Source organism: Oncorhynchus masou, chromosome 23, assembly GCF_036934945.1.
Source record: "Oncorhynchus masou masou isolate Uvic2021 chromosome 23, UVic_Omas_1.1, whole genome shotgun sequence".
Lineage (NCBI taxonomy): Eukaryota > Metazoa > Chordata > Actinopteri > Salmoniformes > Salmonidae > Oncorhynchus > Oncorhynchus masou.
Window position 1 is genome coordinate 5447719 of NC_088234.1, and position 13378 is coordinate 5461096.

Below are 13378 nucleotides of genomic sequence, written 5' to 3' on the forward strand. Positions count from 1 at the left end.
GCAGTGATACTAGCAGAGCAGTGATACTAGCAAGAGCAGTGATGCTAGCAAGAGCAGTGATACCAGCTAGAGCAGTGATACCAGCTAGAGCAGTGATACCAGCTAGAGCAGTGATGCTAGCAAGAGCAGTGATGCTAGCAAGAGCAGTGATACTAGCAAGAGCAGTGATACTAGCTAGAGCAGTGATACTAGCAAGAGCAGTGATACTAGCTAGAGCAGTGATACTAGCAAGAGCAGTGATACTAGCTAGAGCAGTGATGCTAGCTAGAGCAGTGATGCTAGCAAGAGCAGTGATGCTAGCAAGAGCAGTGATACTAGCAGAGCAGTGATGCTAGCAAGAGCAGTGATGCTAGCAAGAGCAGTGATACTAGCAAGAGCAGTGATACTAGCTAGAGCAGTGATGCTAGCAAGAGCAGTGATGCTAGCAAGAGCAGTGATACTAGCAGAGCAGTGATACTAGCAAGAGCAGTGATGCTAGCAAGAGCAGTGATACTAGCTAGAGCAGTGATACCAGCAAGAGCAGTGATGCTAGTGTTAGTGTTTCATCCTGGAGAGGGAAGGCAAATCAACGACGCTGGACAGAGTGGAATCAGGTGTATCAAAAAGGCCGTTTATTGGTCAAAGATATCTTGTCCCGCAGTTTAACGTGCACGGATCTAGTTCATATAACCCGGTAAGGAGTCAGGTGAAAAAGAGGCCTAGATATTGGTCACAGCAGATTTTATACATGGAATATGTAGGTGGAGTCTCGTCGTGTTGGTCTTCTGACTGGTCCTGAAGAGTTGGAGGCGGGCCTTGCTCTAGCCAGAGCGGGCCCCATTGGTGCACAACAAAGTCCTTTGCTCTTGGCACCCGACCAGTAAGGGGGGTAGAGTGTGAGTGTACAGTGCTTTGTGAGATGTGTGTGTGTGTCCAGGAAGCGTGGATATTGGTAATGTCTGCTGTAGGCTCAGGTGTTTCCTGTCTTTGCAGGAGTGCATGCAGGGTTCAATGTCAGCGAGATAGCTTGGCACTTCTAAGCTCGTTAGTGTTGCAGGATGCTCTTTGTAGTTTTACAGGGGAGTAATATTTGCGTGATGGCAGCTGTGTGTCCTTCGGATAATCATGTTATTGCACACAGGCTCTAGACTTGGCTGAAGACACTGGGCCCAGAGTTATCTGAGGGCATCCGGTTTAACCAGAGCTTTGGTCTGCTAGTAACGCTTTATATTAGATTATTTATATAACACTAGCAAGAGCAGTGATGCTAGCAAGAGCAGTGATGCTAGCAAGAGCAGTGATACTAGCAAGAGCAGTGATACTAGCAAGAGCAGTGATCCCATTATACTAGCAAGAGCAGTGATGCAGTGATACTAGCAAGAGCAGTTATACTAGCAAGAGCAGTGATATCAGCTCGAGCAATGATATCAGCTCGAGCAGTGATACTAGCAAGAGCAGTGATACTGTGATACCAGCTAGAGCAGTGATACTGTGATACTAGCTAGAGCAGTGATACTGTGATACCAGCTAGAGCAGTGATACTGTGATACTAGCTAGAGCAGTGATACTGTGATACCAGCTAGAGCAGTGATACTGTGATACTAGCTAGAGCAGTGATCCTGTGATACTAGCAAGAGCAGTGATCCTGTGATACTAGCAAGAGCAGTGATACTGTGATACTAGCAAGAGCAGTGATACTGTGATACTAGCAAGAGCAGTGAGCAGGTTTCTTCTTCTCTTAAAAATGCTGAAAGAAAATCATATTTCTGCTGTTACTGAGTCAAAATGTACATATGTATAATTTTACTGCAAGAAACGCCTAATTCTTCCAGTTAGTATTATATTAGACTGTGTGAGAGGTTATAGACTTACAGTCAATATTATATTAGACTGTGTGAGAGGTTATAGACTTAGACTGTGTGAGAGGTTATAGACTTACAGTCAATATTATATTAGACTGTGTGAGAGGTTATAGACTTACAGTCAATATTATATTAGACTGTGTGAGAGGTTATAAACTTACAGTCAATATTATATTAGACTGTGTGAGAGGTTATAGACTTACAGTCAATATTATATTAGACTGTGTGAGAGGTTATAGACTTACAGTCGGTGTCCGTAGTTCAGTTCGGCTACTATTCCATTTAACCCATCTGAACAGTACAGTTCGTTTGACGTGCCATGTCGAAGTCCTCGTCTTGTGACCTGTCAACTTGACTACTGTTCTATAACATTAGACTACTATTACTCCTCTCACCATAGCAACACCCACCCGCAACACCCACCGGTAGCATGCACTCCAGCAGGTATATCTCACTGGTCAGCCCTAAAGCCAACACTTCCTTTGGCCACCTTTCCTTCCAGTTCTCTGCTGCCAATGACTGGAATGATTTGCAAAAAAAATTGCTGAAGTTGGAGACTTATCTCCCTCACGAACTTTAAGCATCAGCTATCTGAGCAGCTTACCGATCGCTGCAGCTGTACATAGCCCATCTGTAAATAGCCCATCCAACTACCTCATCCCCATATTGTTTTGATTTACTTTTTTGCTCTTTTGCACACAAGTATTTCAACTTGCACATCACCATCTACACATCTATCACTCCAGTGTTAATTTGCTAAATTGTAATTACTTCACTACTATGGCCTATTTATTGCCTTACCTCCTCACGCCATTTGCACACACTGTATATAGACTTTTCTACTGTATTATTGACTGTATGTTTGTTTATTCTATGTGTAACTCTGTTTGTGTCGAACTGCTTTACTTTATATTGGCCATGTCGCAGTTGAAAATGAGAACTTGTTCTCATCTGGCCTACCTGGTTAAATAAAGGAGATATATATATATATATATATATATATATATATATATATATGATATAGCACAGCATTCACTTTTTTCTGACCAAAAGCATTTGGGTTATGAGTCAACCTATAGACCATGAATACACATATAGACACACACACACAGTCATGAGTACATGTTCTCTGTAGCTGTTGACTTTGAAGAATGAAAGAACAATTCTCTTCTTCCTCTTTTCAGTTTCGAGGAAACTTCTTCCTCCCATACCTGGAGAGGAGGGCACAGGAAGGGTAAGAACACTGTTCATCTAGTTCCTCAATCGCTCACACACACACACACACACTTCAGAGTCATCCCACCTCAAAAAGCACAAGAAAAAGATTAAAGACACCGACTATCTCAGATTGTTTTGAAATAGTTTCTGTCGTTGGAAACCGATACGATTAGCATTCCTGATACAGTATTTTGTTAAAAGAAAATTGAAGCTAATTGCACCCAAATTGGCCATTTAAAAAAAAATATATATTTATATGATTCATATAATCTTCAATAAATATAGTGCCTAACATCCAATTTGGACCATAATTATTCCTAACAATGAGTAAGACATGAGGAATCCAATAAAAGTATCAAAAACCACCCAGGGACCCCCCCCCCCCCGACACCAATTTCACCGCAACAACCAATATACAGTATCAGTTCTCTGTTTGACAAGTAATGCACAGACTTCAATGGCTAATTTCTCTGAACAGGGGAAAATAAAAACATCCGCTGATTCCGATGGAATACATTACATAAGAGGAAGAAGCAATACTCCAAGCAACAACTCCATGCTACCTGCCAGACGTAGATAATTAATACTATATACTGGTTGTTGGGGTGGGGGGTCCCATGGGTGGCATTTGATACATTTTATTGGGCGTCTTTATCATTGTTATGAACACTTGTGGTCCAAATCGGATGTTAGGTGCAATTCACAATTCATTTATTTCTCAGAGATCTAATTATATTTAAACAAAAGAATGTTACAGGAATGCTAATCTGACCTGTTGCTAACTGCAGAAACGATTTCAGAACAATCTGAGACGGTGGATGACATGGTTTCTTGATATGACATGGAATGAAATTATCTGCCTTCTACAATTTCTGTTGTAATATTACTCTCCAAATAATAAGCTATAACAAAAAATGTGTCATAGCCTAGCAACAAGACAAGCTTGATACAACAAAAACAACAAAGTTAACAAATGTCCCTTCTCGCCCCTTCGTCCCTTCTCTCCTCCCTTTGTCCTCCTCCAGTCTCGTCGGCCGCCCCCTCCCCCTCCCCCCCCTCCCGTACACAGCCCTGACGATGGTAGTGGTGTCGAGGAGGTTGTGGTAGCTCTGTATGACTTCTCTGGTCCTGAACCACATGACCTGACTATGACCAAAGGAGGAGAATACGTCATACTGGAGAAATGTGACATCAACTGGTACAAGGCCCGCAACATATACGGGTCAGTACGGTGTGTATGTGAGCGTGTGCTTACTGTAGCTTGGCCTCTGGTATATAATCTCTCACTGTAGCTTGGTCCCTGGTGTATATCATCTCTCACTGTAGCTTGGCCCCTGGTATATAATCTCTCACTGTAGCTTGGCCCCTGGTATATCATCTCTCACTGTAGCTTGGCCCCTGGTATATAATCTCTCACTGTAGCTTGGCCCCTGGTATATAATCTCTCACTGTAGCTTGGCCCCTGGTGTATATCATCTCTCACTGTAGCTTGGCCCCTGGTGTATCATCTCTCACTGTAGCTTGGCCCCTGGTATATCATCTCTCACTGTAGCTTGGCCCCTGGTATATCATCTCTCACTGTAGCTTGGCCCCTGGTGTATATCATCTCTCACTGTAGCTTGGCCCTGGTGTATATCATCTCTCACTGTAGCTTGGCCCCTGGTGTATATCATCTCTCACTGTAGCTTGGCCCCTGGTGTATATCATCTCTCACTGTAGCTTGGCCCCTGGTGTATATCATCTCTCACTGTAGCTTGGCCCCTGGTGTATATCATCTCTCACTGTAGCTTGGCCCCTGGTATATAATCTCTCACTGTAGCTTGGCCCCTGGTGTATATCATCTCTCACTGTAGCTTGGCCCCTGGTGTATATCATCTCTCACTGTAGCTTGGCCCCTGGTATATAATCTCTCACTGTAGCTTGGCCCCTGGTATATAATCTCTCACTGTAGCTTGGCCCCTGGTGTATATCATCTCTCACTGTAGCTTGGCCCCTGGTGTATATCATCTCTCACTGTAGCTTGGCCCCTGGTGTATATCATCTCTCACTGTAGCTTGGCCCCTGGTGTATATCATCTCTCACTGTAGCTTGGCCCCTGGTGTATATCATCTCTTCTATGGCTGGCCCGCTACTATTGAGTTTGTTTGTTTGTTTGTTTGTTGACATGCAGGAAGGAGGGCTACATCCCCAGCAACTACGTGACAGATAAAAAATTGGGGAACCTGGAACAATATGCGTGAGTAAAGTGCCGCGAGGTACAGAAACACAGTTTACATTGTTCTGAACATCAACGCAAGGGTAGATGCTAAGAGGGATCCTTGGGACGTCCATACCATAACCATTTTTAAATGTAAACTTTAATAACCATCACCACCAACATTGCGAGCCAAACATTTTAGCATCCCCCCCCCCCCCCTCTTTTTTAAAGAGTTATTTTCATGCAATTCTACACATCTTGTCACTGGGCGAAGATAACATTTAGCAATTTTATGACTCATTTCCTAAAATTCTCCACATTTTGCCATAGGATGGAGAGAAATGTTTGCACATTTTAATATATCTGAGACTGACTGACAATATAATTGCGTCCCCCGGTCGGTAATTCAATCATGATTACTAAGTTTAGATAGTGGCCAGCTATTTTATTTTTTATTTCACCTTTATTTAACCAGGTAGGCCAGTTGAGAACAAGTTCTCATTTACAACTGCGACCTGGACAAGATAAAGCAAAGCAGTGTGACACAAACAACAACACAGAGTTACACATAAACAAACGTACAGTCAATAACACAGTAGAAAAAGTCACATGCTTGTGATCATCTATCGACAGCTGTTTGCTAGTCAGCTAAATAAGATTATGAATAAGTCATATATCATAAATGTCATATCTGACACGTATCTAATGCTGCGTTCACAACAACTGGGAACTCGGAAATCTCTGACTGCCGACTTCAGTGCATTCAAGGCAACTTGGGAACTCGGAAATCTCTGACTGACGACTTCAGTGCATTCAAGGCAACTTGGGAACTCGGAAATCTCTGACTGCCGACTTCAGTGCATTCAAGGCAACTTGGGAACTCGGGGGAGGGGTTGGGGGTGTAACTAGCTCTGACTGGGCAAAAAATAATAACTTGGAATTCCAAGCCGGGAACTCGGGCGCTCTTTCTTAAACTCAAACAAACTTTTCCGACCTGAAGATGACGTCATGATTTGTCCTCTTTTTTTTGTTCTATTTTTTTTTTCTTCTTCATAGTTCCCAGTTGTCTTGAAAGTACCAATATCACCACTAATGAGACGGGTTGACGCATGTCACGGCAAAGATTCTCAAAGGGGGCGTGGTCTATAGTGCGCACCTCGTCTCTGCTTTTCGCATTGACCCTGGATTGATATTAGTTTTTAAAATGTCAATGTAATTGTTATTGTTTTTTGTTTCTTGATATCAAGCGAATGGGAATTGCTGGCATAGATGTCTAGACAGGAAGAAGGGGGATGTTAACCGTTTGTTTGCCAACATCCAGATGACTCTGTATTTCAGAGCGACCTATAGAATTGGTCAATAGGCGTCATGATTACCTGCAGAAATCTGACCTGCAATTTGGAAACAAAGCCATCTGTACTTATAACTCATTAAAAAAAAATATATTTATTTTTAATCACTTTGAAGTGACACAAATGACAAATGAAACTTTCAGCTTTGCATTTCGACACTCTTTCTCACCTGTTGCTGGCAGGTGTTTAAAATCGAGCACCCTGCCATGCAATCTCCATAGACAGACATCAGCAGTAGAATGACCTTACTTAAGAGCTCAGTGACTTTCAACGTGGCACCGTCATAGGATGCCACCTTTCCAACAAAAGTCAGTTTGTCAAATTTCTACCCTGCTAGAGCTGGTCCACTGTAAGTGGTGTTTATGTTAAAGTGGAAACATCTAGGAGCAACAATGGCTCAGCTGAGAAGTGGTAGTCCACAGAAGCTCACAGAACGGGACCGCTGAGTGCTGAAGCTTATAAATATCGTCTGTCCTCGGTTGCAACACTCACTACCGAGTTCCCAACTGCCTCTGGAAGCAACGTCAGCACAAGAACTGTTTGTCTGGAGCTTCATGAAATGGGTTTCCGTGGCTGAGCACCCGCACACAAGCCAAAGATCACCATGAGCAATGCCAAGCGTTGGCTGGAGTGGTGTAAAGCTCACTGCCATTAGACTCTGGAGCAGTGGAAACGTGTTCTCTGGAGTTATGAATCGCGCGTCACCATCTGGCAGTCCGACGGACAAACCTGTGTTTTGCGGATGCCAGGCGAACACTACCTGTCCCAATACCTAGTGCCAACGGTAAAGTTTGGTGGAGGAGGAATAATGGTCTGGGGCTGTTTTTCATGGTTCAGTCCCCTTAGTTCCAGTGAAGGGAAATCTTAACGCTACAGCAAACAATGACATTCTAGACGATTCTGTGCTTCCAGGTTTGTGGCAACAGTTTGGGGAAGGCCCTTTCCTGTTTCAGCATGACAATGCCCCCGTGACACAAAGCGAGGTAAATACAGAAATAGTTTGTCGAGATCAGTGTGTAAGAACTTGACTGGCCTGCACAGAGCCCTGACCTCAACCCCATAGAACACACTTTAAACTCTCCTTCCAGACTCACATCAAACATCTCCAATCCAAAGTTAAATCTAGAATTGTCTTCATATTTTGTAACAAAGCATCCTTCACTCATGTTGCCAAACATACCCTTGTAAAACTGACCGTCCTACCAATCCTCGACTTTGGCGATGTCATTTAGAAAATAGCCTCCAATACCCGACTCAACAAATTGGATGCAGTCTATCACAGTGCAATCCGTTTTGTCACCAAAGCCCCATATACCACCCAGCACTGCGACCTGTATGCTCTCGTTGGCTGGCCCTCGCTTCATACTCGTCGCCAAACCCACTGGCTCCAGGTCATCTACAAGACCCTGCTAGGTAAAGTCCCCCCTTATCTCAGCTTGTGGTTACCATAGCAGCACCCACCTGTAGCACACGCTCCAGCAGGTATATCTCTCTAGTCACCCCCAAAACCAATTCTTTCTTTGGCCGCCTCTCCTTCCAGTTCTCTGCTGCCAATGACTGGAACGAACTACAACAATCTCTAAAACTGGAAACCCTTATCTCCCTCATTAGCTTTAAGCACCAGCTGTCAGAGCAGCTCACAGATTACTGCACCTGTACATAGCCCACCTATAATTTAGCCCAAACAACTACCTCTTTCCCTACTGTATTTATTTATTTTTGCTCCTTTGCACCCCATTATTTTTATTTCTACTTTGCACATTCTTCCACTGCAAATCTACCATTCCAGTGTTTTACTTGCTGTATTCTATTTACTTTGCCACCATGACCTTTTTTTGCCTTTACCTCCCTTATCTCACCTCATTTGCTCACATCGTATATAGACTTGTTTATACTGTATTATTGACTGTATGTTTGTTTTACTCCATGTGTAACTCTGTGTCGTTGTATGTGTCAAAACTGCTTTGATTTATCCTGGCCAGGTCGCAATTGTAAATGAGAACTTGTTCTCAACTTGCCTACCTGGTTAAATAGATATGATTTTTTTGGGGGGGGGGGGGTGAATTGGAACGCCGACTGCGAGCCTTTTCGCCCAACATCAGTGGCCGACCTCACTAATGCTCTTGAATGGAAGAAAGCCCCCTCAATGTTTCATCGTTTAGTAGAAAGACTTCCCTGAAGAGTGTCCACAAACTATTGGACGTTTTTTGTTGTTGTTGTTGTGTGTGTATATTAAACGATTGAATAAATGTTGAGATTTTTATTTGGGTGAGTCTGGCTTTAAGTGTTATATTACATTGCAATGTGAACTAATGGATTAGTGTTGTGTGTTTCAGCTGGTACAGTAAACATGTCAACCGGAACAAAGCTGAGGAACTACTGCGAACAGAGGCGAGTAAAACAGTTTTTTTTATGTCTGTGTGGGTGTGTTTACTGTCTGTGTGGGTGTGTTTACTGTCTGTGGGTGTGTTTACTGTCTGTGTGGGTGTGTTTACTGTCTGCGTGGGTGTGTTTACTGTCTGTGTGGGTGTGTTTACTGTGTGTGGGTGTGTTTACTGTGTGTGGGTGTGTTTACTGTGTGTGGGTGTGTTTACTGTCTGTGGGTGTGTTTACTGTCTGTGGGTGTGTGTACTGTCTGTGTAGTGGGTGTGTGTACTGTCTGTGGGTGTGTTTACTGTCTGTGTTGTGGGTGTGTGTACTGTCTGTGTTGTGGGTGTGTGTACTGTCTGTGTAGTGGGTGTGTGTAGTGGGTGTGTGTTTACTGTGTGTGGGTGCGTTTACTGTGTGGGTGAGTGTGTGTGTGTGTACTGTCTGTAGCGTGTGTGTGTACTGTCTGTAGCGTGTGTGTGTGTACTGTCTGTAGCGTGTGTGTGTGTACTGTCTGTGGTGTGTGTGTGTACTGTCTGTGGTGTGTGTGTGTGTGTGTGTGTGTGTGTGTGTGTGTGTGTGTGTGTGTGTGTGTGTGTGTGTGTGTGTGTGTGTGTGTGTGTGTGTGTGTACTGTCTGTGGTGTGTGTGTACTGTCTGTGTAACTCTGTCTCCCTGTACAGGATAAAGAGGGAGGGTTCATGGTAAGAGACTCCAGTAAGCCAGGCGCCTACACCGTCTCCCTGTACACCAAGTCAGCAGGGTACGCATCACCCTCCTCATAATGTTAGAATACTTGCGTCAGCAAAACACCGTTTAGAGTTTGGATCATTCAAACGTTGTATAAATGTTGTGTGAACGTCATAGGGAGGGAGGTGCAGCTATCAGGCATTACCACATCAAGGAGACCTCAGGCTGCCCCAGACAGTTCTACCTGGCTGAGAAACACCTGTTCACCTTGATACCTGACCTCATCGAGTACCACAACCACAACGCTGCAGGTAGAGCACACACACACACACACACACACACACACACACACACACACACACACACACACACACACACACACACACACACAATAAACGTGTATTCACATGGGATTCACACACTCTTTCACTTCAATTCAAGGCTCTTTTTTGGCATGGGAAACATATGTTAACATTGCCAGAGTCTCTCTCACTCTCGCCCTTTCATCTCCTCTCTCACCCCTCTCTCTTTCTTGCGCCTCCTCTCTTTCTCTCGCCCTTCTCTCCTCTCCTCTCTCTCAGGTCTGGTAGCCAGGTTGAGGTATCCAGTAGGGAAGGAGAGATCTGCTCCATCCACAGCAGGCTTCAGCTACGGTGAGATTCTACTCTACCCTGTTCTACACTACTCTACCCTGTTCTACTCTACTCTACCCTGTTCTACTCTACTCTACCCTGTTCTACACTACTCTACCCTGTTCTACTCTACTCTACCCTGTTCTACACTACTCTACTCTGTTCTACACTACTCTACCCTGTTCTACACTACTCTACCCTGTTCTACTCTACTCTACCCTGTTCTACACTACTCTAATATAATAATAATAATAATAATATATCCCATTTAGCAGACGCTTTTGTCCAAAGCGACTTACAAGTCGGCTGGGGCCACTACTTTTACATATGGGTGGTCCCAGCGGGAATCGAACCCACGACGCTTGGCGTTGCAAGCGCCATGCTCTACCGACTGAGCCACACAGGACTACTCTACCCTGTTCTACTCTACTCTACCCTGTTCTACACTACTCTACCCTGTTCTACACTACTCTACCCTGTTCTACTCTACTCTACCCTGTTCTACTCTACTCTACCCTGTTCTACACTACTCTACTCTGTTCTACACTACTCTACTCTGTTCTACACTACTCTACCCTGTTCTACACTACTCTACCCTGTTATACACTACTCTACCCTGTTCTGCACTACTCTACCCTGTTCTACACTACTCTACCCTGTTCTACACTACTCAAATCAAATCAAATCAAATTTTATTTGTCACATACACATGGTTAGCAGATGTTAATGCGAGTGTAGCGAAATGCTTGTGCTTCTAGTTCCGACAATGCAGTAATAACCAACAAGTAATCTAACTAACAATTCCTAAACTACTGTCTTATACACAGTGTAAGGGGATAAAGAATATGTACATAAGGATATATGAATGAGTGATGATACAGAGCAGCATAGGCAAGATACAGTAGATGGTATCGAGTACAGTATATACATATGAGATGAGTATGTAAACAAAGTGGCATAGTTAAAGTGGCTAGTGATACATGTATTACATAAGGATGCAGTCGATGATATAGAGTACAGTATATAGGTATGCATATGAGATGAATAATGTAGGGTAAGTAACATTATATAAGGTAGCATTGTTTAAAGTGGCTAGTGATATATTTACATCATTTCCCATCACTTCCCATTATTAAAGTGGCTGGAGTTGAGTCAGTGTCAGTGTGTAGGCAGCAGCCACTCAATGTTAGTGGTGGCTGTTTAACAGTCTGATGGCCTTGAGATAGAAGCTGTTTTTCAGTCTCTCGGTCCCAGCTTTGATGCACCTGTACTGACCTCGCCTTCTGGGTGATAGCGGGGTGAACAGGCAGTGGCTCGGGTGGTTGATGTCCTTGATGATCTTTATGGCCTTCCTGTAACATCAGGTGGTGTAGGTGTCCTGGAGGGCAGGTAGTTTGCCCCCGGTGATGCGTTGTGCAGACCCCACTACCCTCTGGAGAACCTTACGGTTGAGGGCGGAGCAGTTGCCGTACCAGGCGGTGATACAGCCCGCCAGGATGCTCTCGATTGTGCATCTAGAAGTTTGTGAGTGCTTTTGGTGACAAGCCGAATTTCTTCAGCCTCCTGAGGTTGAAGAGGCACTGCTGCGCCTTCTTCACGATGCTGTCTGTGTGAGTGGACCAATTCAGTTTGTCTGTGATGTGTATGCCGAGGAACTTAAAACTTGCTACTCTCTCCACTACTGTTCCATCGATGTGGATAGGGGGGTGTTCCCTCTGCTGTTTCCTGAAGTCCACAATCATCTCCTTAGTTTTGTTGACGTTGAGTGTGAGGTTATTTTCCTGACACCACACTCCGAGGGCCCTCACCTCCTCCCTGTAGGCCGTCTCGTCGTTGTTGGTAATCAAGCCTACCACTGTTGTGTCGTCCGCAAACTTGATGATTGAGTTGGAGGCGTGCGTGGCCACGCAGTCGTGGGTGAACAGGAGAGGGCTCAGAACGCACCCTTGTGGGGCCCCAGTGTTGAGGATCAGCGGGGAGGAGATGTTGTTACCTACCCTCACCACCTGGGGGCGGCCCGTCAGGAATTCCAGTACCCAGTTGCACAGGGCGGGGTCGAGACCCAGGGTCTCGAGCTTGATGACGAGCTTGGAGGGTACTATGGTGTTGAATGCCGAGCTGTAGTCGATGAACAGCATTCTCACATAGGTATTCCTCTTGTCCAGATGGGTTAGGGCAGTGTGCAGTGTGGTTGAGATTGCATCGTCTGTGGACCTATTTGGGCGGTAAGCAAATTGGAGTGGGTCTAGGGTGTCAGGTAGGGTGGAGGTGATATGGTCCTTGACTAGTCTCTCAAAGCACTTCATGATGACGGAAGTGAGTGCTACGGGGCGGTAGTCGTTTAGCTCAGTTACCTTAGCTTTCTTGGGAACAGGAACAATGGTGGCCCTCTTGAAGCATGTGGGAACAGCAGACTGGTATAGGGATTGATTGAATATGTCCGTAAACACACCAGCCAGCTGGTCTGCGCATGCTCTGAGGGCGCGGCTGGGGATGCCGTCTGGGCCTGCAGCCTTGCGAGGGTTAACACGTTTAAATGTTTTACTCACCTCGGTTTTACTCACCTACTCTACCCTGTTCTACTCTACCCTGTTCTACACTACTCTACCCTGTTCTACACTACTCTACCCTGTTCTACACTACTCTACCCTGTTCTACTCTACTCTACCCTGTTCTACTCTACCCTGTTCTACTCTACTCTACCCTGTTCTACTCTACTCTACCCTGTTCTACTCTACCCTGTCCTACTCTACTCTACCCTGTCCTACCCTACTCTACTCTACCCTGTTCTACTCTTCTCTACTCTACCCTGTTCTACGCTTCCCTGTTCTACTCTACTCTACCCTGTTCTACTCTACCCTGTCCTACTCTACTTTACCCTGTTCTAATCTACTCTACCCTGTTCTACTCTACTCTACCCTGTCGTACTCTACTCTACCCTGTCCTACTCTACTCTACACTGTTCTACCTTACTTTACCCTGTCCTACTCTGCTCTACTCTGCTCTACTCTGCTCTACTCCGTACAGAGAAGTGGGAGATCAACCCTTGTGAGCTGACCTTCATGAAGGAGCTGGGTTGTGG

At 44.8% G+C, this 13378-nt stretch overlaps 1 protein-coding gene across 1 annotated transcript in view; it reads left to right on the forward strand.

Moving 5' to 3' along the window:
- The window catches only part of LOC135510212 (tyrosine-protein kinase Tec-like), a 46372-nt gene that overhangs the window by 21164 nt on the left and 11830 nt on the right, over nucleotides 1-13378 (forward strand). The window contains 8 exon segments of the mRNA XM_064931007.1: nucleotides 3026-3075; nucleotides 4085-4281; nucleotides 5230-5295; nucleotides 8945-8999; nucleotides 9658-9737; nucleotides 9842-9975; nucleotides 10246-10317; nucleotides 13324-13378. The exon segment at nucleotides 13324-13378 is cut by the window's right edge and continues 117 nt beyond it. Coding sequence (XP_064787079.1) covers nucleotides 3026-3075; nucleotides 4085-4281; nucleotides 5230-5295; nucleotides 8945-8999; nucleotides 9658-9737; nucleotides 9842-9975; nucleotides 10246-10317; nucleotides 13324-13378 — 709 coding nt within the window.